Source organism: Symphalangus syndactylus, chromosome 18 (assembly GCF_028878055.3).
Source record: "Symphalangus syndactylus isolate Jambi chromosome 18, NHGRI_mSymSyn1-v2.1_pri, whole genome shotgun sequence".
NCBI classification, from domain to species: domain Eukaryota; kingdom Metazoa; phylum Chordata; class Mammalia; order Primates; family Hylobatidae; genus Symphalangus; species Symphalangus syndactylus.
Genome location: NC_072440.2, coordinates 58,424,965 through 58,446,434, shown reverse-complemented (window position 1 = coordinate 58,446,434; position 21,470 = coordinate 58,424,965). Strand labels below are relative to the sequence as shown.

The 21,470-nt window shown below is 46.4% G+C and overlaps 2 protein-coding genes across 14 annotated transcripts in view; one reads left to right on the top strand and one right to left on the bottom strand.

Moving 5' to 3' along the window:
- The window catches only part of CHEK2 (checkpoint kinase 2), a 55,990-nt gene extending 50,555 nt beyond the window's left edge, over positions 1–5,435 (bottom strand). For 2 of the 7 annotated variants that reach the window (XM_063623404.1, XM_055252867.2), the window contains exon 1: positions 5,348–5,435. The gene's annotated coding sequence lies outside the window, so the exon portion shown is untranslated. The remainder of the gene's footprint in view (positions 1–5,347) is intronic. The other 5 variants (XM_055252870.2, XM_055252866.2, XM_055252868.2 and 2 more) reach the window with 5 other exon arrangements.
- Positions 5,436–5,585: 150 nt separating this feature from the next.
- Positions 5,586–21,294, top strand: HSCB (HscB mitochondrial iron-sulfur cluster cochaperone). 7 transcript variants are annotated; one of them, XM_055252674.2, is made up of 6 exons: positions 5,586–5,910; positions 7,441–7,537; positions 8,164–8,253; positions 9,417–9,561; positions 14,747–14,794; positions 20,566–21,294. In XM_055252674.2, the coding sequence occupies exons 1-6, from the start codon at positions 5,675–5,677 to the stop codon at positions 20,655–20,657; spliced, it is 708 nt and encodes a 235-aa protein (XP_055108649.2). In that variant the 5' UTR covers positions 5,586–5,674; the 3' UTR covers positions 20,658–21,294. The 7 variants fall into 7 exon arrangements, 5 of the variants coding, with proteins under 5 accessions (XP_055108649.2, XP_055108652.1, XP_063479484.1 ...); XR_010117111.1 differs by having other exon boundaries at positions 5,595–5,910; positions 9,417–13,149; positions 14,491–14,794; positions 20,566–20,701; XR_010117112.1 differs by lacking the exon at positions 9,417–9,561 and adding an exon at positions 12,396–13,149 and having other exon boundaries at positions 5,601–5,910; positions 8,164–8,258; positions 14,491–14,794; positions 20,566–20,701.
- The last annotated feature ends 176 nt before the right edge of the window (positions 21,295–21,470 follow it).

Genomic DNA, 21,470 nt, shown 5'->3' with positions numbered 1-21,470 from the left:
CCAGTGACTTACTGAGGCAGAACACAAAGGAAGACAGCTCTTGACAACTCCACCTATCCCTTTGTGATGCTAAGTAACTATAGAGCTTATCTTTTCAGCATCCTAAATGGCCTTCCAGCCTTGATGGAATCTTGCAGGAACCATTCTTTTATAAACTGGAGACCTTAACAGAGGCTTCCACCCTTGTCTTAGAATTAACCTGATAGACGACAGTTAGACTCTCATAACAGGCTGGGCACAGTGGCTCACACCTGTAATCCCAGCACTTTGGGAGGCCAAGGCAAGAGGACCACTTGAGGCCACGAGTTCAATACCAGCCTGGCCAACATAGTGGGACCCCGCCCTGTACAAAAAATAAGAAAATTAGACATGGTGGCATGCAGCTGTGGCCTCAGCTACTCGGGAAGGTGAGGTGGGAGGATCACTTGAGCCCAGGAGTTGAAGGCTGTAGTGAGCTACGATCATAGCACTTACACACCAGCCTGGGTGGCAGAGTGAGACCCTGTCTCCAAAGAACAGAAAACAAAGCAAGAATCTGATAACAGAACCACCAGTAAAATCAAAGTAACGTCCACTGCTGACCTAATCGGATTAACAAAAAAAAAGGGAGGGAGAGGAGGACATTCTCTTCCTCCCCAAACTCAGGCTACTACTCCAGGAGAACACAGGAAACAACACTACAGTAGTCCCTACCATCAGAGGGGGATAAGATCCAAGACCCCCCAGTGGATGCCTGAAACCTCACATAGTACAGAACCCTATATAAATTATGCACAACTTTCTTTTTCCTTCTTCACAATTTCACAAATAGAAGATTCGTTCTTGCCATAGATGTTACCAGCCTCAGCATACAAATTTTTTTATTTCCATATTAAATTGAGATCTTTCACCTTTTCAGTAAAAGGAAACACTTTACAGCTTCTCTTTGCAATATCCAAATTGCCAGCATCTTTTGCTTTGGGGCCATTATTAAATATAAGGGTGACATGAACACAAGCACTGCAAAACCACATAATTTAAGACTTATGAATTGATTTTTTTTTTATTTTTTTATTTTTTTATTTTTTTGAAACGGAGTCTCGCTCAGTCACCCAGGCTGGAGTGCAGTGGCGCAATCTTGGCTGACTGCAACCTCCACCTCCTGGGTTTAAGCAATTCTCCTGCCTCAGCCTTCCAAGTAGCCGGGATTACAGGCGCACACCACCATGCCTGGCTAATTTGTATATTTTATTTAGTAGAGGCAGGGTTTTCACCATATTGGCCAGCCTGGTCTCAAACTCCTGACCTCAGGTGATCCTCAAGTCCACCTCAGCGTCCCAAACTGCTAGGATTACAGGCATGAGCCACCATGCCCAGCCATGAATTGACTATTTCTCATGAATTTTCCACTTAATAGTTTCAGATCACAGCTGACCATTGGTAACTGAAACTACTACCACTGATAAGGAGGGACTAGGATGCCCACACTGACTGTATTTACACAGCTTTCAATATACAAAGTTTCCGCCAGGTGTGGTGGCTCATGTCTGTAATCCCACCACTTTGGGAGGCCAACGCAGGTAGACTGCTTGAACCCAGGAATTCGAGACCAGCCTGGGCACCATGGTGAAATCCAGTATCTACAGAAAATACAAAAAATTAGCAGGGCATGGTGGTGTACACCTGTAGTCCCAGCTACTTGGGAGGCTCAGGTGGGAGGATCACTTGAGTCCAGGAGGCTGAGGCTGCAGTGAGCCGTGATCAAGCATGCACTCCAGCCTGGGTGACAGAGCGAGACCCTGTCTCGCGGAAAAAAAAAAAAAGATACAAAGGTTCTGATGAGATTTCTTTAAAACATACCAGGAAGGCAATGCCAAAACTGAGTATGCTGCTCTAGGGACTGCTGGTCTAATACTACCTGAGCCAGGCTGAGTCTTCCCCATAGCTTTTTAAGTAAGACAGGACAACTGGAGAAAATGTGTCAACAAGTTGCTATGAGAGATTAGAGGCAAGCGGATCTGGAGTCAGACACTTGAGTGAAACTGTGCATGAATTTAGGTAGATCACAACTTCTCTAAACCTGTTTTCTCATCTGAAAATAAGTAGACAGACCATGAGGATTAAGTGAAGTGATGCATGTAATACTCCCCCTACCCACCCATACTTGCTATCTGGGAGCTATTGTTATTGAAAAGCCATGCAGAGAAGTGAGTGAAAAACCAAAGTGAGGGCAGCAAAACTCCAGGACTGTAGACAGAAGTCCAGTCCCAAAACCTATAAAACTACTAGAAGAAAACACTGGGGAAGTGCTCCAGGACACTCATCTTGGGCACAGATTTTTTGGGCACAGGTTTTTTGCGTAAGACCTCAAAAGCACAGGCAACTAAAGCAAAAACAGACAACTGGGATTTCATCAAGCTAAAAAGCTTCTGCACAGCAAAGGAGACAATCAACAAAGTGAAGAGACAACCCACAGAATGGGAAAAAACATTTCCAAACTAGCCATCTGACAAGGGATGAATAACCAGAATATATATGGATATGAAACTCAACTGCAAAAAGACAAATAATCCAATTTAAGAAATGGGCAAGCCAGGCACAGTGCCTCACATCTGTAATCCCAGCATTTTGGGAGGCCAAGGTGGGTGGATCATTTGAGGTCAGGAGTTCAAGACCAGCCTGGTCAACATGGCGAAACCGCATCTCTACTAAAAATACAAAAAATTAGCTGGGCGTGGTGGCTTGTGCCTGTAGTTCCAGCTACGTGGTAGGCTGAGACACAAGAATCACTTAAACCCAGGAGATGGAGACGGAGGTTGCAGTGAGCCGAGATCGCACCATTGCACTCCAGGCTATGTGACAGAGTGAGATTCTGACTCAAAAAAAAGAAATGGGCAAAAGATCCAGACATTTCTCAAAAGAAGACATACAAATGGCCAACAGGTATATTAAAAAAATGCTCAATATCACTGATCACTGGAGAAATACAAATCAAAACTACAGTGAGGCCTGGGCACAGTGGCTCATGCCTGTAATCCCAGCACTTTGGGAGGTGGAGGCGGGCAGATCACTTGGGGTCAGGAGTTTGAGACCAGCCTGGCCAACATGGTGAAACCCTGTCTCCACTAAAAATATGAAAATTAGCTGGGCATGGTGGCAGGCGTCTATAGTCCCAGCTACTTGGGAGGCTGAGGCAGGAGAATCGCTTGAACCCAGGAGGCAGAGGAGGCAGTGAGCCAAAATCACGCCACTGCATTCCAGCCTGGGCAACAGAGTAAGACTCTGTCTCGAACAAACAAACAAATAAAAAAACCCACAATGAGATACCATCTCACCCAAGTTAAAATGGTTTGTATAAAAGATAGGCAATAACAGATGCTGGAAAGAATGTGAAGAAAGGGGAACTGTACAGAGTGCTCTTGACATAAGTAATTTTATCTTAGAAAAAGGCTCTATCTTATATTTTAAAAGGCATTATGCCAACAGGGACCAGATGTTTGTCTAATTAATAAAGAATGTACTGGCCATGCACAGTGGCTCACGCCTGTAATCCCAGCACTTTGGGAGGCCAAGGGGGGCGGATCACAAGGTCAGGACATGGAGACCATCCTGGCCAACATGGTGAAACCCCAACTCTACTAAAAATACAAAACTTAGCTGGGCGTGGTGGCGCGTGCCTGTAGTCCCAGCTACTCAGGAGGCTGAGGCAGGTGAATCGCTTGAACCAGGGGGTCGGAGGTTGCAGTGAGCTGAGATCACGCCACTGCACTCCAGCCTGGTGACAAAGTGAGACTCTGTCTCAAAAAAAAAAAAAAAAAAAGACTGTACTAAACCAGATAAGGATATAAACATGTACACGCTTTTGTTATTAGTCCTCACCAGAAAATTCTTTGATCATAAGAGCAGGACATTATTAGGTCAAAATGGCTGTCCTAACAGACACCATCTTGCTATCACTCATGATTAACACCCAGCATCTGCCATCAAAGGCTCTGCCCACATCAAAAACTCTTCCTTACAAGACACCGACACCCCAGATAAAGCCAAAACACTCTCTTTGTCCACACTGCTCTCCTTGGACTGGTTTGATAACCACTTTCCCTATCCCCTTTTCTCCGAATGTTAAATGTTACCTTAATGTAAGATTTTTAATCTATAACATTTATATATTAAATAAATATACTATTGTGTACAATACTGACTGACTTGCGGAATGGCTTGAGCCTGTGTGCCCATGGCTCTGACTACCAAGTAAACAGATAGTACTACGGAAAATTGCTTCCTTGGGAACTCCATATAGCTCGTGGCTTTTACAATTAAAATAAAACATCAATAAGTCTGATCTTGTGGAAAGACACAAATGTGCATGGATCTGGTTATGTCTGACCTTGCACTGTTCACATATACCATTGGTAGGAATGCAAATTAGTATAGCCACTATAGAGAAGAGTATTGTGATTCCTCAAAAAATTGAAAATAGGCCGGGCGCAGTGGTTCACACCTGTAATCCCAGCACTTTGGGAGGCCAAGGCGAGTGGATCACCTGAGGTCAGGAGTTCGGGATCAGCCTGGCCAACATGGTGAAACCCCGTCTCTACTAAAAATACTAGCCGGGCATGGTGGTGGGTACCTATAATCCCAGATGCTTAGGAGGCTGAGGAAGGAGAATCGCTTGAACCCAGGAGGCAGAAGTTGCAGTGAGCCCAGATCGCGCCACTGCACTCCAGCCTGGCAACAGAGAGAGACTCCGTCTCAAAAAAAAAAAAAAAAGGTACAGATGGTAATCATATATGTATACTTTATATCAAAAATAAATAATTTTTTAAAAAATTCCAGAGGCCTTTCAAGTGAAACACAATCTTTTTTTCAAGCAGAAAACCTAAGTCCGAAGGAGGACTGATGCCCTCCTACCCACTTCTGGCCACCCCATCCCATACACTTACTTAGGGACTTATTTAGGGACACGCAGAACATCCTCCTACACAGCTCAGTGCGTTTCCAGTTCCTGCAGCACCCAGTAGCTAAGACTGGCCTCTCTATAAGTATTTTAGAGATTGGATCTAAAGAATGGCAATGATTACTAACATCTATAGAACTTTTTACAAAGTAACTTCGCTCTGATATTGAAGAACACAACGCTGTTCCTTCTTATCCTGTATGTTCAGGCCTGTTTCAGCTTGTAAGTAATACGGGAAGTGAACTTCACCTCGAGGATGATCTACTAAAAAGGAAGAGAGTCGCCCACACACTCCCCCTTCAGCTCAAAAATAAAGACAAAGCGAAGCTCAGGAGACTCCGCTCACACAAAACGCTTAAGATGGGATTCGAACCACCAAACACCCAACAGAAGTTTCCCCATATGACTCACCGCGTGAGCCCACCTGGAGCCGCACACTCTCCGCAGCCTCAGCCAGCAGAGTGGCGCTAAACCTGCAGATACAAACTCCACCCTCAGCCAATCAAAACCCCCTCCCCTGCCGCCGGACCAATGAGGAGCAGCAGATGTGGCCGTCAGGCGTCGCCTCAATGCTTTCTGGGAGTTGTAGTTCAGAAGGCAGAGCGGAACTTAGAACCCGGGTTCCCCTCGGGTGATCCCGCCCCCTCGACTCCCCAGCCAATCAGCAGCATTAGTCTTGTTGGACGCTCTCTTTGCTTTTCCCCACGAGTGACCACGGCTAGATAGGCCGCCGGCCAGATGTGGCGGGGGAGAGCCGGAGCTTTGCTCCGGGTGTGGGGGTTTTGGCCGACAGGGGTTCCCAGAAGGAGACCGCTAAGCTGTGATGCTGCGTCGCAGGCGGGAAGCAATTCTCCCCGCTGTTGGAACTGCGGCGGCCCATGGGGCCCCAGGCGGGAGGACAGGTTTTTCTGCCCACAGTGCCGAGCGCTGCAGGCACCTGACCCCACTCGAGACTACTTCAACCTTATGGACTGGTACGAGCGACGGTTTCGGGAAACGGGCCCGGGCGAGAGAGACGTCGGGGTCTGGCCTGCGATAGGGGAGAACGGATCTGGCTTGCGGAAGAGAAGGCGGGAGTGATAGGGGAGCGGAGGTCTAGAGAGCAGGCGTGAGAGAAGTGTCTTGATTTCTCAGGAGGAAATTGAGAGGCGGGGACTGAGGGAAGCAGCGTTGAGGTGTGGAGAAGGGAGACGAACGGGACTGGAGTTAGAGGAAATAGGAGGGCCGAGGCTAGAGGGGAGGGAGATTTGAGGGGCGGTACCTACGGGAAAGGGAAGGAGAAGTCGAGGGGCGGAGCTTGAGGAAAGGGTACTTGAGGGGCAGGCCCTGGGAGACTGGAAGACTTGAATGAATAGGGTCAGGAAGGTTTAAAGTTGGGTTGATGTATTTAAGAAAGGACTGCAGAAGTGTGGTCCGAGATTAGGAAGTAAAGCATGAAAAGCTTAATATTGTGGGCGAGGCCTGAGGGAAAAGTGAGAATTGGTGGGAGAGGGTCCAATAAATGGTTTTTCTCCCTGAAGCTGAGGATCTTGGAGAGATGGGGCAGTGTGGATAGAGCTGAACTGGTAAGGAAATAGGACAGACTCTGGGAGTAGAATGTGAAAGGGGTTGAATTAAAATAAACCGGGAGACAGGGATGAAGGGACCTGGGCCGTGGAAAAGATAGGGTGGTATTAAAGAAAACATTATTCAGTCACACTTGTTCAAGCACCAGAAAGACTTTCTTCAAGACCATCTTGTAGAGGGGCCACTGCAATAGGGTCTTGCACTTGGGGAGAGAGATTGGTCTCAACTCCAAAAACAGCATGGGCAGAAGGAAATTCGTAGTCAAGGAGCAGAGTAAACGGGATTCTGGCTAAACCGACCTAACAGGATTCTTGCCGAAGACAGGCCAGGGTGCTCAGACACCACCTGGGGGATAGCAGAGGCTGAAGAATCTGATCAGAGATCTAGGATGATCAAAAATATGAGGATCGAGGATTCTAGCTAAACTGACTTAGCAAGGTTATTTGCCAAAACTGGATTTTACAAGAAAGCATACAGCTGGGCCTAGGAGAAGGTTCAGAAATCTGACTAAAGTTTGGCCAGGCAAAGAATCTTTGTGTAATTTAGGAATGTCCCTTTCCCTTAACTATGGGATCTGCCCCCACCAGTCACTGAATGTGTATGAGGGGCTATAGTAACACTGATCTTTAAGTTCCTCAGGCATCCCTGTCTTGCTCCCACCTTGAGGTCCTTGCTCTTGCAATTCTACCTGGATATCTCTTTCCTCTGATCTTTGATTACTCATCATCATTCAGATTTCAGCTCAGTGTCATCTCTTTGTCCACTACATCTGCTACCCTCTCTGACTCTGTTCTGTATCCCTTCATGGGACCTACCACTTTTTGAAATTGTCTGTTTATATGTTATTGCATCTTCCCAATGAGAGCAAGAACCAGGCTCATGGTAGACAAATCTTTAAATATTTGTTGCATAAATTTAATCTCCCAATTTCCTTCCAGCAACCGTTCCTTCAGAGTTGATACTGCGAAGCTCCAGCACAGGTACCAGCAACTGCAGCGTCTTGTCCACCCAGATTTCTTCAGCCAGAGGTCTCAGGTAGCTTATTGGCCAACACCAAAAATCCCCAAATATGTGTGCACACTGGGTGGCAGTAGCCTTGTGGTTATGTGATTATCAGGGACCCAGCTGGAAAATCAGCTGTGTCTGCCCCATGGCAGTCTGACCCCAGCCTGTCAGACCCAGAGCTGCCATTCACTCACAGCTTTTGTCTGACTTCCCAGGTAATTTAAAACCTATCAGCTGAATATAAAGACACCTCATCCCACACCAGCTCTACTTAACCACTTCCTTAGGTGCCTGCCCATTAGAATATTCTAAAACTTTGTGGGTCCGGCGCAGTGGCTCATGCCTGTAATCCCAACACTTTGGGAGGCCGAGGCAGGCAGATCACTTGAAGTCGGGAGTTCAAGAGCAGCCTGGCCAACATGGTGAAACCCTGTCTCTGCTAAAAATATAAAAATTAGCCTAGTGCAGTGACACACGCTTGTAGTCCCAGCTGCTTGGGAGGCTAACGCAGAAGGATCACTTGAACATGGGAGGTGGAGGTTGCAGTGAGCTGAGTTTGCGCCACTGCACACTCCAGCCTGGATGACTCTGTCAAAAAAAAAAAAAAAACTTTGTGATTTGGATGGTAATAGTACTATCTTCATCTCCATTAACAGACTGAAAAGGACTTCTCAGAGAAGCATTCGACCCTGGTGAATGATGCCTATAAGACCCTCCTGGCCCCACTGAGCAGAGGACTGTACCTTGTAAGGTGATTTCCCAACCCTTCTGTGCATGACGCTCTGATGCCCATTATGGCGTAGGACAGCCGCATCCCCTTTATTCAGCAGAAGAGTGCTTGAGGTTGGGCATGGTGGCTCACACCTGTAATCCCAGCACTTTAGGAGGCTGAGGTGGTCAGATCACTTCAGCCCAGGAATTCAAGACCATCCTGGGCAACATGATGACACCCCATTTCAACAAAAAATACAAAAATTAGCTGGGCATGCTGACATACACCTGTAGTCCCTGCTACTCTGGAAGCTGAAGCAGGAGGATCACTTGAGCCTGAGAGGTCAAGGCTTCAGTGAGCTGTGATTGTACTACTGCACCCTCTCAAAAAAAAAAAAAAAAAAAAGTCCAGGGACCCAATAGTATTTAGCCTCAGAGCACAAGTATAATTTTCTCTGTGAATATTACTTGCCTCAACTGCATTTTTTAAATTGTAATTTTCTAGCTTTTTTCTATGAATTTCAAGGATTTGATGATGGTAGCTTTTAGTTAAGAGTCATTTTCTGTTTTGTTTTTTTTTTTTCCTCTCAAGAGTATCTTAAGAGGTCAGGCATGGTGGGTCACGCCTGTAATCCCAGCACTTTGGGAGGCCGAGGCCGGTGGATCACTACGTCAGGAGTTCAAGACCAGCCTGGTTAAGATGGTGAAACCTTGCCTCTACCAAAATACAAAAAAATTAGCCGGGCGTGGTGGCAGGTGCCTGTAATCCCAGCTACTCGGGAGGCTGAGGCAGAGAATTGCTTCCCCAGGAGGCAGAGGTTGCAGTGAGTTGAGATCACGCCACTGCACTCTAGCCTGGGCGACAGAGCGAGACTTCGTCTCAAAAAAAAAAAAAAGTATCTTACAATCTAGAAAATTTTATAATTGAATAGAATCTTTACAAACATCTAGTTCAACCTCTGAGTGGAGGAATGACTACCCCAAGATCACACCAAGGTCACATAGTTTTGGGTAGCATGAGTGGAAATCCCATCCCAGCATTTCTGTTTCAGTCCAAGCTTTTGATAGCCCTTAGTCTTTCATTATCGGGACAGTTGCAGTTTTCTCTGTTAGTGGTATTATTTCCTGACGGATGAGTAGGATTTACATTACTCTGCCCATAGTTTCTTCAACTTACTTTTGCTTTCTGCCCCAATAGCTAAAGCTCCATGGAGTAGAGATTCCTGAAGGGACAGATTATGAAATGGACAGGCAATTCCTTATGGAAATAATGGAAATCAATGAAAAACTCGCAGAAGCCGAAAGTGAAGCTGCCATGAAAGAGATTGAATCCATTGTCAGAGGTGAAAGATAAAATAGCACCGAATGTATTTCATTGCTGTTATGAACACTTGTCCAAGGATAACTGAAAAATGAACATAGAGTATATAATGGCCCGGGCACAGTGGCTCACGCCTATAATCCCAGCACTTTGGGAGGCCAAGGCAAGTGGATCACCTGAGGTTAGGAGTTCAAGACCAGCCTGGCCAACATGGTGAAACCCTGTCTCTACTGAAGATACAAAAATTAGCCGGGCGTGGTGGCGGGCACCTGTAGTCCCAGCTACTTGGGAGGCTGAGGCAGGAGAATGGTGTGAACCCGGGAGGCAGAGCTTGCAGTGAGCAGAGTCAGGCCACTGCACTCCAGCCTGGGCGACAGAGCGAGACTCCGTCTAAACAAAAAAAAAAAAAAGTTACTTATTTTAAGGAATTAGCTCACATAATTGTGGGAGCTGACACATCTAAAATCTATAGGGTAGGGCTGGGCGCAGTGGCTCATGCCTGTGATCCCAGCATTTTGGGAGGCCGAGGAGGGCAGATCACTTGAGTCCAGGAGTTCAATACCAACCTGGGCAACGTGGCGAAACCCCATCTCTAAAAAAATACAGAAAAATCAGCCAAGCATAGGCCAGGCACAGTGGCTTACGCCTGTAATCCCAGGACTTTGGGAGGCCGAGGTGGGTGGATCACCTGAGGTTGGGAGTTCGAGACCAGCCAGGCCAACATGGAGAAACCCCATCTCTACTAAAAGTATAAAATTAGCCAGGCATGGTGGTGCATGCCTGTAATCCCAACTACTCGGGAGGCTGAAGCAGGAGAATCGCTTGAGCTTGGGAGGCAGAGCTTGCAGTGAGCCGAGATCGTGCCACTGCACTCCAGCCTGGACGACAGAGTGAGACTCCGTCTCAAAAAAAAAAAAAAAAAAAATCAGCCAAGCGTGGAGGTGCGCACTTGTGGTCCCAGCTATTCGGGAGGATGAGGTGGGAGAATCATCTGAGCCCGGGAGGCAGAGGTTGCAGTGAGCTGAGATCACACCACTGTACTCCAGCCTGAGTGAGAGAGTGAGACCCTGTCACAAAATAAATAAAATCTATAAGGGTAGATAAGCAGGCTGAAAGTCTAGGCAGGATTTCTATGTTACAGTCTTGATACAGAATTCCTTCCCAGAAAACCTGTTTTTGCACTTAATGCCTCTACTTGATTGGAAGAGGCCCACCCATATTATGTAGGGTAACATCCGTTACTTAAAGTCAACTGATTATAATATTAATCACATCTACGAATACCTTCACAGGATCATCTAAACTAGTTGATTTTTGTTTTTTTGAGACATGATCTCACTCTGTCACCCAGGCTGGAGCACAGCAGTGCAGTACAGCGGACTGCAGCCTCGACCCATGGGCTCAAGCAATCCTCTCACCTCAGCCTCTTGGATAGCTGGGACTACAGGCGTGCATCACCACGCCTGGCTAATTTTTTGTGTCTTTTATAGAGATGGGGTTTCGCCATGTTGCCCAGGCTGGCTTCAAACTCCTAGGTTCAAAGCAATTCACCTGCCTCAGTCTCCCAAAGTGCTGGGATTACAGGCATGACTCAATGTGCCTGGCATAGATTCGTGTTTGATCAAACAACTGGGCACCATAGCCTAGCCAAGTTGACACATAACCATTCCACAAAGAAAAGATTCCAAGGTTCTCTATTAGACTATATTCAGTTATGTACTTTCACAAATATCTGAAGCGTACCTACAAATATCAGGCACTGTGCATGACACTGAGGATACAGCATGGAACAAGAAAGACTGTGCTGTGCCTTCTTGGAGTTAATATATGTCAACTGTGCCCAAAATGAAATTCCCAGGTGTCTCCCCTCCCCACCTTTCCCCGAAAAAAAAATCTGTTCCTCAGGCTGGGTGCAGTGGCTCACGCCTATAATCCCAGCACTTTGGGAGGCCAGGGCAGGCGGATCACGAGGTCAGGAGATCAAGACCATCCTGGCTAACATGATGAAACCCCGTCTCTACTAAAAATACAAAAAATTAGCCGAGAGTGTTGGCACACGCCTGTAGTCCCAGCTACTCGGGAGGCTGAGGCAGTAGAATTGCTTGAACCCAGGAGGTGGAGATTGCAGTGAGCCAAGATCATGCCACTGCACTCCAGCCTGGGTGACAGAGCGAGACTCTGAATAAAAAATAATAATAATCTGTTCCTCTTCCAGTGTTCCCTAAGAGAATGACACCAGTTGCACAAGTGTAAATTTTGAGGAGGCCTTAACAACCTTATTCTTCCTTATGCCTATAGTCAATCTATTACATCTGAAAGAGCTGACTTAAATTTGCCTCAAATTCATCCACCTATCTCTACTTTCACTGCCACCAGCCTTTTCCAAGCTACCATTCACTCTCACCTGGACAACTGCAGTAGCTTTTCACTGGTCTGTCTGTACCTTCAGGCCCCATCTAACAAATGCCTTCACTGTCACTGGAATCTTTTTGAAACCCAAGTCTTTTTTTTTTTTTTTTGAGACAGAGTCTTGCTCTGTTGCCTAGGCTGGAGCGCAGTGGCATGATCTCGGCTCACTGCAACCTCCACCTCCCAGGTTCAAGCTATTCTCCTGCCTCTGCCTCTGCCTCCCGAGTAGCTGGGACTGCAGGTGCGTGCCACCGTGCTTGGGTAATTTGTCTATTTTTTTAAGTAGTGACGGAGTTTTACCATGTTGCCCAGGCTGGTCTCAAACTCTTGACCTCAGGTGATTATCCATCTCAGCCTCCCAAAGTGCTGGGATTACAGGTGTGAGCCACCAAGCCCAGCCAAAACCCAAATCTAATCACTACTCTTGACCTTATTTAAATTGACCAGGTGTGATGGCTTACGCCTGTAATCTAAGCACTTTGGGAGGCTGAAGTGGAAGGATCACTTGAGCTCAGGAGTTCAAGACTAGCCTGGTCAACACAGCAAGACCCCATCTCCATAAAAAATTTAAAAATTAACCAGATGTGGTGGCGCATGCCTGTAGTCCCAGCTACTCGAGAGGCCGAGGCAAAAGGATCACTTGAGCCCAGGAGGTGGAGACTGCAGCGAACCGTGTTTGCACCATTGCACTCCAGCTTCAGCAACAGAGCGAAAACACGCCTCAAAAAAAAAAAGAAAAAACTTTTAAGTGGCTTCTCACTGCTCTAAAACTCTTTAGCATCCCTTACAGGGCCGTTGCTGTGGCCTCTGCTTCTCTCTGTTCTGCCTTCTCCACTCCAGCCACAATGACCACTTCCAGTTCCTTATCTATATACTGGGCACCCTCCTACCCTAGGGCCTGTTGCTTCTGCCTGAAACCCTCTTCTCCTCCACCCCATTTAAGTTAACCCCTCCTTCTTCAGATCTGAAGGCAATCATTACTTCCTCAGAGAAGCCTTTTTTAAGCTATCTATTAGTAGTGGCTATTTCTTTTGTAGGACTGATCACAGTTATATCTTTACTGTTCTATGTGACATTAATTGATCAATATCAGCCTCCCTCATTAGACTGGAAGTTCTGCAGAAGGAGAAATCATGTCTACTTTTTGCTTCCCTCACATCCTCAGCTCACAGAAAAGTACTTATAGTTTAAAAGGAACTTGGTAAGTATTTACTAAATGAGCAAACAGTAATGAGAAAAGACGTTTAAAGCACTAATATAGAATTTGTGGTGAGGGGACTGTCAGCTGGAGATATGTTGACAGCATTAGGGCTGGGTTTTAGGGAGAAAAACTCAGGAGTTGCAGTCAGTGGGCTCAGCTGCCGAATTTTAGACGGCAGGGCAGCATGAAGGTCTGGAGTGAGGGCAGCGTGCTACTGACTTTGTGTGACCTTGAACAAATGACTTCATTCCTCTAAGCCTCAATTTCCTCATCTGTAAATGGAGATAATATTAGCACTGGCTGTTGTGGGGATCAAGTTAAATGAGATAAAGCATGTATTCTAGGCCAGGTGTGGTGGCTCACGCCTCTAATCCCAGCACTTTGGGAGGCTGAGAAGGGCAGATCACCTGAGGTCAGGAGTTCAAGACCACCCTGACCAACATGGCAAAACGCCGTCTCTACTAAAAATACAAAATTAGCCGGGCATGGTGGCACACACCTATAATCCCAGCAACTTCAGAGGCTGAGGCAGGAGAATCGCTTGAACACAGGAGGCGGAGGTTGCAGTGAGCCAAGATCGCACCATTGCACTACGCCTGGGCAACAAGAGCGAAACTCTGTCTCAACAAAAAAAAAACACTTATTCTAGCCCTATAGTAAACATTTGACTTTGAGCAGCTCACTGACCTTAATTTAGATTAATTCCTACATTTTCTCCTGTAAGGTATCTGCTACAGCCCAGGTAAAATGAATGTTCAAGAGCATAGAGCTAGTTAATTTTAGGGTCAGGGCTTAAGAACCTCCAGGTTCCTAGTCTGTTGTTCTTTTGTGGACACCACACTGCTACCTGAGAGGTGAGTTTCAAACACCGGACTGGGAGTCAAATGACTTGGATTCTGTTCCCAGCTCTTCCACTCATCACCCATGGAACAATTCCCCCAATACCTGTCATTTCCTACCTTAGGGATATAATGTATTTGACAGTGCTTCGAAAGACGACACCATATAAATGACTGACGCTATTTATATCTGGAAAATGAGATTACTGGAAAATTCCTCATTTTCTAACAAGGAAACGAGAAATATGAGATAGCTGCTGCTTTATTTTGTTTGGCATCTTCTCTCTTACGACACAACATGATGTAAATATTTTCATTTTCCTGAGAAGCTGTATAGTTTGCAAGTGGTTGCCGGAAACACTCAGTAATGCTTTACTGATAGGTGTTCCCAGCATGTTAATGTTCTCCTTGCTGAAATGTCGAAGACCCAAACTGTTTTGTGGAGATAATCAAAGTATATCCTTGTCTCTCTCTTTTTTTTTTTTTTTTTCTGATTCTATAGCCATGTTATAACCTTGGTGATTGCTCCTCAGACCTTTCATGGGTAGAAAAACAGTGTTATTAGGGTCAACCAGAGTTGTGCTAAACAGCAGCTGCCATCGTGGTACACACAGAGACAAAGGTTATGAAGCCTTACCTTGAATACAAACTTCCTCTTTTGTTGTGTTCAAACCAGCATGACTACAAAGTGTAAGTATTGTCTTTGTATTATGAGTCTATTTCAGTGGAAAAATTAACAGAATGGTTTTCTTTTTCAGCTAAACAGAAAGAATTTGCTGACAATGTGAGCAGTGCTTTTGAACAAGGTACTTTCTTTTCTTGACTTTCTTAAATATGGAAAGAAATTTCAAGCACTGAGGCATAGCCATTCATTCAGTAACTAGCTATTATATACCTTCCTATGATAGCTATATGGGGAGATAGGAAATACTTACGAGTCTACATTTCTGCCTTTAAAAAAATGCCTTAAGAGCCTACATTTCTAGGCCGGGCGCGGTGGCTCACACTTGTAATCCCAGCACTTTGGGAGGCCGAGGCAGGCGGATCACGAGGTCACGAGATCGAGACCATGGTGAAACCCCGTCTCTACTAAAAATACAAAAAATTAGCCGGGCGTGGTGGCGGGCGCCTGTATTCCCAGCTACTCAGAGAGGCTGAGGCAGGAGAATGGCGTGAACCCGGGAGGCGGAGGTTGCAGTGAGCCGAGATCGCGCCACTGCACTCCAGCCTGGGTGACAGAGCGAGACTCCGTCTCAAAAAAAAAAAAAAAAAAAAAAGAGCCTACATTTCTGGCCAGGCACAGTGGCTCATGCCTGTAATCCCAAGACTTCGGGAGGCCAAGGTGGGCGGATCACGAAGTCAGGAGATCGAGACCATCCTGGCTAACACGGTGAAACTCTGTCTCTACTAAAAATACAAAAATTAACTGGGTGTGGTGGCACAGCACCTATAGTCCCAGCTACTTGGGAGGCTGAGGCAGGAGAATCGCTTGAACCAGGGAGGCGGAAGTTGCAGTGAGCTGAGATCGTGCTACTGCACGCCAGCCTGAGCGACAGAGCGAGCGAGACTCTGTCTCAAAAAAAAAAAATCAACATTTCTGCCTTTCTAGAGAAACAAACTATATCAAAAAAGTGATCTGGGAACGGTGACTCACGCCTGTTATCCCAGCACTTTGGGAGGGTGAGGTGGGCAGATCACTGGAGGTTAGGGGTTTGAGACCATCCTGGCCAACATGGTGAAACCCCATCTCTACTAAAAATACAAAATTAGCCAGGCACGGTGGCGCGCCCGTAATCCCAGCTACTCGGGAGGCTGAGGCAGGAGAATTGTTTGAACCCAGGAGGCGGAGGTTGCAGTAAGCGAAGATCATGCCACACTCCAGGCTGGTGACAGAGCAAGACTTCGTCTCAAAAAAAAAAAAAAAAAAGTTGGCCGGGCATGGTGATTCATGCCTGTAATCCCAGCACTTTGAGAGGCTGAGACTGGCGGATCACGAGGTCAGGAGATTGAGACCATCCTGGCTAACACAGTGAAACCCTATCTCTACTAAAAATACAAAAAATTAGCCGGGCCTGGTGGTGGCCGTCTGTAGTCCCAGCTACTCGGGAGGCTGAGGCGGGAGAATGGTGTGAACCCAGGAGGCGGAACTTGCAGTGAGCAGAGATCGCGCCACTACACTGCAGCCTGGGCGACAGCGAGACTCCGTCTCAAAAAAAAAAAAAAAAGGAAATTTGTTGACAGAAGACCTGCCTTGTAAAAAAAAATGTTAAAAGAATTGATCAGCTAGGCGTGGTGGCTCACACCTGTAATCCCCGCATTTTGAGAGGCTAAAGTGGGCAGATCACAAGGTCAGGAGTTCGAGACCAGCCTGACAAACATGGTGAAACCCCGTCTCTACTAAAAATACAAAAACTAGCCAGGCATGGTGGTGCTCGCCTGTAATCCCAGCTACTCAGAAGGCTGAGGCAGGACAATGGCCTGAACCCGGAAGTTGGAGGTTGCAGTGAGCCGAGATCATGCCAATGCACTCCAACCTGGGTGATAGAATGAGACACCATCTAAAAAAAAAAAAAAATTTATTTAGAGTGGAGGAAATTTATATAGGTCAGAAACTTGGGTCTACATAATGAAAGGAAGACCCTTGGAGAAAGGAATAAGTAAATGCAAAATTAAAACTTTTTTTTTTTTAATTGATCTAACAGTTTTTTCAAAATAATAAAAGCAACAATGGGCCGGGCACAGTGGCTCACATCTGTAATCCCAGCATTTTGGGAGGCTGAGGCGGGCGGATCATTTGAGGTCGGGAGTTCGAGACCAGCCTGGCCAACATGGTAAAACCCCATCTCTACTAAAAATACAAAAAAATTGGCCAGGCACAGTGGCTCACGCCTGTAATCCCAGCACTTTGGGAGGACGAGGCGGGCGGATCACAAGGTCAGGAGATTGAGACCATCATGGCTAACACAGTGAAACCCTGTCTCTACTAAAAATATAAAAAATTAGCCGGGCGTGGTGGCAGGCACCTGTAGTCCCAGCTACTTGGGAGGCTGAGGCAGGAGAATGGTGTGAACCCGGGAGGCGGAGCTTGCAATGAGCTGAGATCGTGCCACTGCACTCCAGCCCGGCGACAGAGTGAGACTCTGTCTCAAAAAAAAAAAAAATTGGCCTGGCATGGTGGCAGGCGCCTGTAATCCCAGCTACTGAGGAGGCTGAGGCAGGAAAATCGCTTGAACTCGGGAGGCAGATGTTGCAGTGAGCTGAGATCGCGCCATTGCACTCCAGCCTGGGCGACAAGAGAAAAACTCCAACTCAAAAAAAAAAGGATAGAAATTCTGACACCGGCCGGGCGCGATGGCTCACGCCTGTAATCCCAGCACTTTGGGATGCCAAGGCGGGTGGATCACGAGGTCAGGAGATCGATACCATCCTGGCTAACATGGTGAAACCCTGTCTCTACTAAATATACAAAAAATCAGCCAGGCGTGGTGGCGGGCGCCTGTAGTCCCAGCTACTCGGGAGGCTGAGGCAGGAGAATGGCATGAACCTGGGAGGTGGAGCTTGCAGTGAGCGGAGATCGCACCACTGTACTCCAGCGACAGAGCGAGACTCCATCTCAAAAAAAAAAAAGAAATTCTGACACAAGGCCAGGCGCGGTGGCTCACGCCTGTAATCCCAGCACTTTGGGAGGCCGAGGTTAGCAGATCACAAGGTCAAGAGTTCTAGACCAGCCTGGCCAACATGGTGAAACCCCGTCTGTGAAAAATTAGCTGGGTGTGGTGGCAGATGGCTGTAATCTCAGCTACTTAGGAGGCTGAGGCAAGAGAATCGCTTGAAACTGGAAGGTGGAGTTTGCAGTGAGCCAAGATCATGCCGCTGCACTCCTGACTGGGCAACAAGGGCGAAACTCCGTCTCAAAAAAAAAAAAAAAAAGAAAGAAATTCTGACACAGGCTCCAACAGGGATGAACCTTAAGGACATTGTACTATGTGAAATGTCTGTCACAAAAGGACAAATACTATATAATTCCACTTATATGAGGTCCCTGTGGTAGTCAGATTCACAGAAAAAGTGGAATGGTGGTTGTGGGGGGATAGAGTCAGGAAGAGGAAAATAGAGAGTTATTTCATAAGTAGAGAGCTTCAGTTTTGCAAGATGAAAAGAGTTCTATGGAAGGCCAGGCGCGGTGGTTCCCTCCTGTAATTCCAGCACTTTGAGAGGCTGAGGCAGACAGATCATCTGAGGGCAGGAGTTTGAGACCAGCCTCACCAACATGGTGAAACCACGTCTTTACTGAAAATACAAAAATTAGCCGGGTGTGATGATGCATGCCTGTAATCCCAGCTACTTGGGAGTCTGAGGCACAAGAATTGCTTGAACCCGGGAGGTGGAGGCTGCAGTGAGCCAAGATCATTCCACTGCATTCCAGCCTCGGCAACAAAGCAAGACTCTATCTCAAAAAAAAAAAAAAAAGTTATGTAGATGGATGGTGGTGATGCTTGCACAACAATGTGAATGTACTTAATGTCATTGAACTGTACACTTAGAAATGGCTAACATGATGAATTTTATGTCATATGTTACCACAACTTAATTTTTTTTTTTTTTTTTTTTGAGAATGAGTTTTGCTCTTTCACCCAGGCTGGAGTACAGTGGCACGATCTCAGCTCACTGCAACCTCAGTCTTTCGGTTTCAAGTGATTCTCCTGCCTCAGCCTCCCAAGTAGCTGCAATTACAGGGATTACAGGAGCCTGCCACCACACCCGGCTAATTTTTGTATTTTTAGTAGAGATGGGATTTCACCATGTTGGCCAGGCTGGTCTTGAACTCCTGACCTCATGATCTGCCCACCTTGGCCTCCCAAAGTGCTGGGATTACAGGCGTGAGCCACCACTCCTGGCCCTAAAATTTTTTGAATACAAAAAATATGTTAAATAAATTAAATTGAGAAATGAAATACGACCAAGACCTTCCAAGTCCCTGGTAGACATTTTGCCATTACATCTCCCTTCCACAGTAACCACTCTCCTGAATTTTGTGTTACTCATTCCCTTGCTTTTCTTGATAGTTTTAACCATATATATACATAATAGTGTATTATTTAGTCTCGCATATTTTTATCTTTGTATAAATAATATATATCCTTCTGTGACTTTTTTGTTTAATATCTTATTTTTGGAGTCATCTGGAATGATGCAAATGGTTATAACATATCTTCCTTTTAGCACTCTTCACATTGTGTTTTACTTATCTAAGTCAGGGTTTCTCAACCTTGGCACTACGGATATTGTAAGCCAGATAATTCTTTGTTTGGGGGAGCTGTCCTGAGTACTATAAGATGGTTAGCAGCATCCCTGTCCTGTACCCACCAGATGTCAGTACTGCCTCCCAGCTGTGACAACCAAAAATATCTCCAGACATTGCCAGATGTCCCCATGGGGGCAAAATCATCCCCAACTGAAAATCACTGGTCTGGCCGGGCATGGTGGCTCACACCTATAATCTCAGCACTTTGGGAGTCCAAGGCAGGCGGATCACTTGAGATCAGGAGTTTGAGAGCAGCCACAGCCAACATGGTGAAACCCTGCCTCTACTAAAAATGCAAAAATTAGCCAGGCATGGTGGTGCACACCCTGTAATACCAGCTACTCTGGAGACTGAGGCATGCATATTGGTTGAACTCGGGAGGTGGAGGTTGCAGCAAGCTGAGATCACGCCACTGCACTCTGGCCTGGGCAACAGAGTGAGGCTCCATCTCACAAAAAAAAAAAAAAAAAAGGAAAATCACTGGTCTAAGGGTGTCTTTCTTGGGAACTGTAAGCCCCCTGAGGGTATCTCTGTGCCTCAGCATCTGAACTGTAAGCCCCCTGAAGGCAGCTCTGTGCCTCAGCACCTGGCATAGAGGAAGCATTCAGTGCTTTCATATCCTCAGTATACCACCACATGTGTTAGGGAGAAACTTTTAAAACACAACCCCCCACCCTTTTTTTTTTTAAAGAGACAGGGTCTCACCCTGTTGCCCAAGTTGAAGTACAGTGGTACAGTCATAGCTCAGTGCAACCTCAAACTGCTGGGCTCAAGGGATCCTCCCACCTCAGCCTCCCGAGTAGCCAGCACTACAGGCATGTGCCACCATGCCTGGCTAATTTTTTTTTTTTTTTTTTTTTTTTTTTTTTTTGGTAGAGACAGGGTCTTGCTTTGTTGCCCAGGCTGGTCTTCAATTACTGGGCTCAAGCCATCCTCCCGCCTCAGCCTCCAAAAATGCTGGGATAGCAGGTGTGAGCTCCTGCATCTGGCTTCCACCACTCATTTATTACTTGGGACTATCCTGAAGAGAATCAACTTCTCTAATTTATGTGAATCCTGTACACATGCTCTTACCTCCTGCCCCGTTTGGTTTATCCCTTTGTCTCCTTAACAATCCAGATGTTCTCCCTCTTCGTTGCTCAGTCTTACTGAGGAATTGATGAGCCCTCTGGACCCCAGGGCTCCACTTATATTATGGCTGCCCTAGTCATCAGAGTTGGTTTTATTCTTGCTTGAAATGAAGCCTGACTTCAGTGTCTCTGTCTATTTCAGATGACTTTGAAGAAGCCAAGGAAATTTTGACAAAGATGAGATACTTTTCAAATATAGAAGAAAAGATCAAGTTAAAGAAGATTCCCCTTTAATTGTTGATAGTTTAAAGTTTAAAAAATAAAGTTCTTGCTGGGCACAGTGGCTCACACCTGTAATCCCAGCACTTTGGGAGGCTGAGGCGGGTGGATGACAAGGTCAGGAGTTCAAGACCAGCTTGGCCAACATAGTGAAACCCCATCTCTGCTAAAAATACGAAAATTAGCTGGGCAGCCGGGCACGGTGGCTCACGCCTATAATCCCAGCACTTTGGGAGGCCGAGGCAGGCGGATCACGAGGTCAGGAGATCGAGACCATCCTGGCTAACACGGTGAAACCCCGTCTCTGCTAAAAATGCAAAAAAATTAGCCGGGCGTGGTGGTGGGCGCCTGTAGTCCCAGCTACTCGGGAGGCTGAGGCAGGAGAATGGCGTGAACCCAGGAGGTGGAGCTTGCAGTGAGCCAAGATCGCGCCACTGCACTCTGGCCTGGGAGAAAGACTCCATCTAAAAAAAAAAAAAAAAAAAATTAGCCGGGCATGGTGGTGCGTGCCTGTAGTCCCAGCTACTCGGCAGGAGAATCACTTGAACCCGTGAGGTGGAGGTTGCAGTGAGCAGAGATTGCGCCACTGCACTCCAGCTTGGGCAACAGAGTGAGAATCTCGATAAATAAATAAACGAATAAATAAATAAAATTATTGTATATTTCTTTTCTGGCTTCTGGTAATTGGGAATAGATAAGCTTTAACCATTTATATCAATTAAGCCTATGGCTCAAGCATTAGTGGATGGCAAAGTTTGTCATGTGGGAAGAAACACAGCCTAGTCAGAGCTTGGGTGGTCAGTTCTTCATCTGATACTTGATACAACA

Bases quoted from the DNA above. Each gene is read 5' to 3' on its own strand.
- HSCB (XM_055252674.2), top strand. From the start codon at position 5,675: ATGTGGCGGGGGAGAGCCGGAGCTTTGCTCCGGGTGTGGGGGTTTTGG. The intron at 9,562-14,746 runs GTGAAAGATAAA...TTTCTTTTTCAG, and splicing joins GATTGAATCCATTGTCAGAG to CTAAACAGAAAGAATTTGCT. The intron at 14,795-20,565 runs GTACTTTCTTTT...TGTCTATTTCAG, and splicing joins GAGCAGTGCTTTTGAACAAG to ATGACTTTGAAGAAGCCAAG.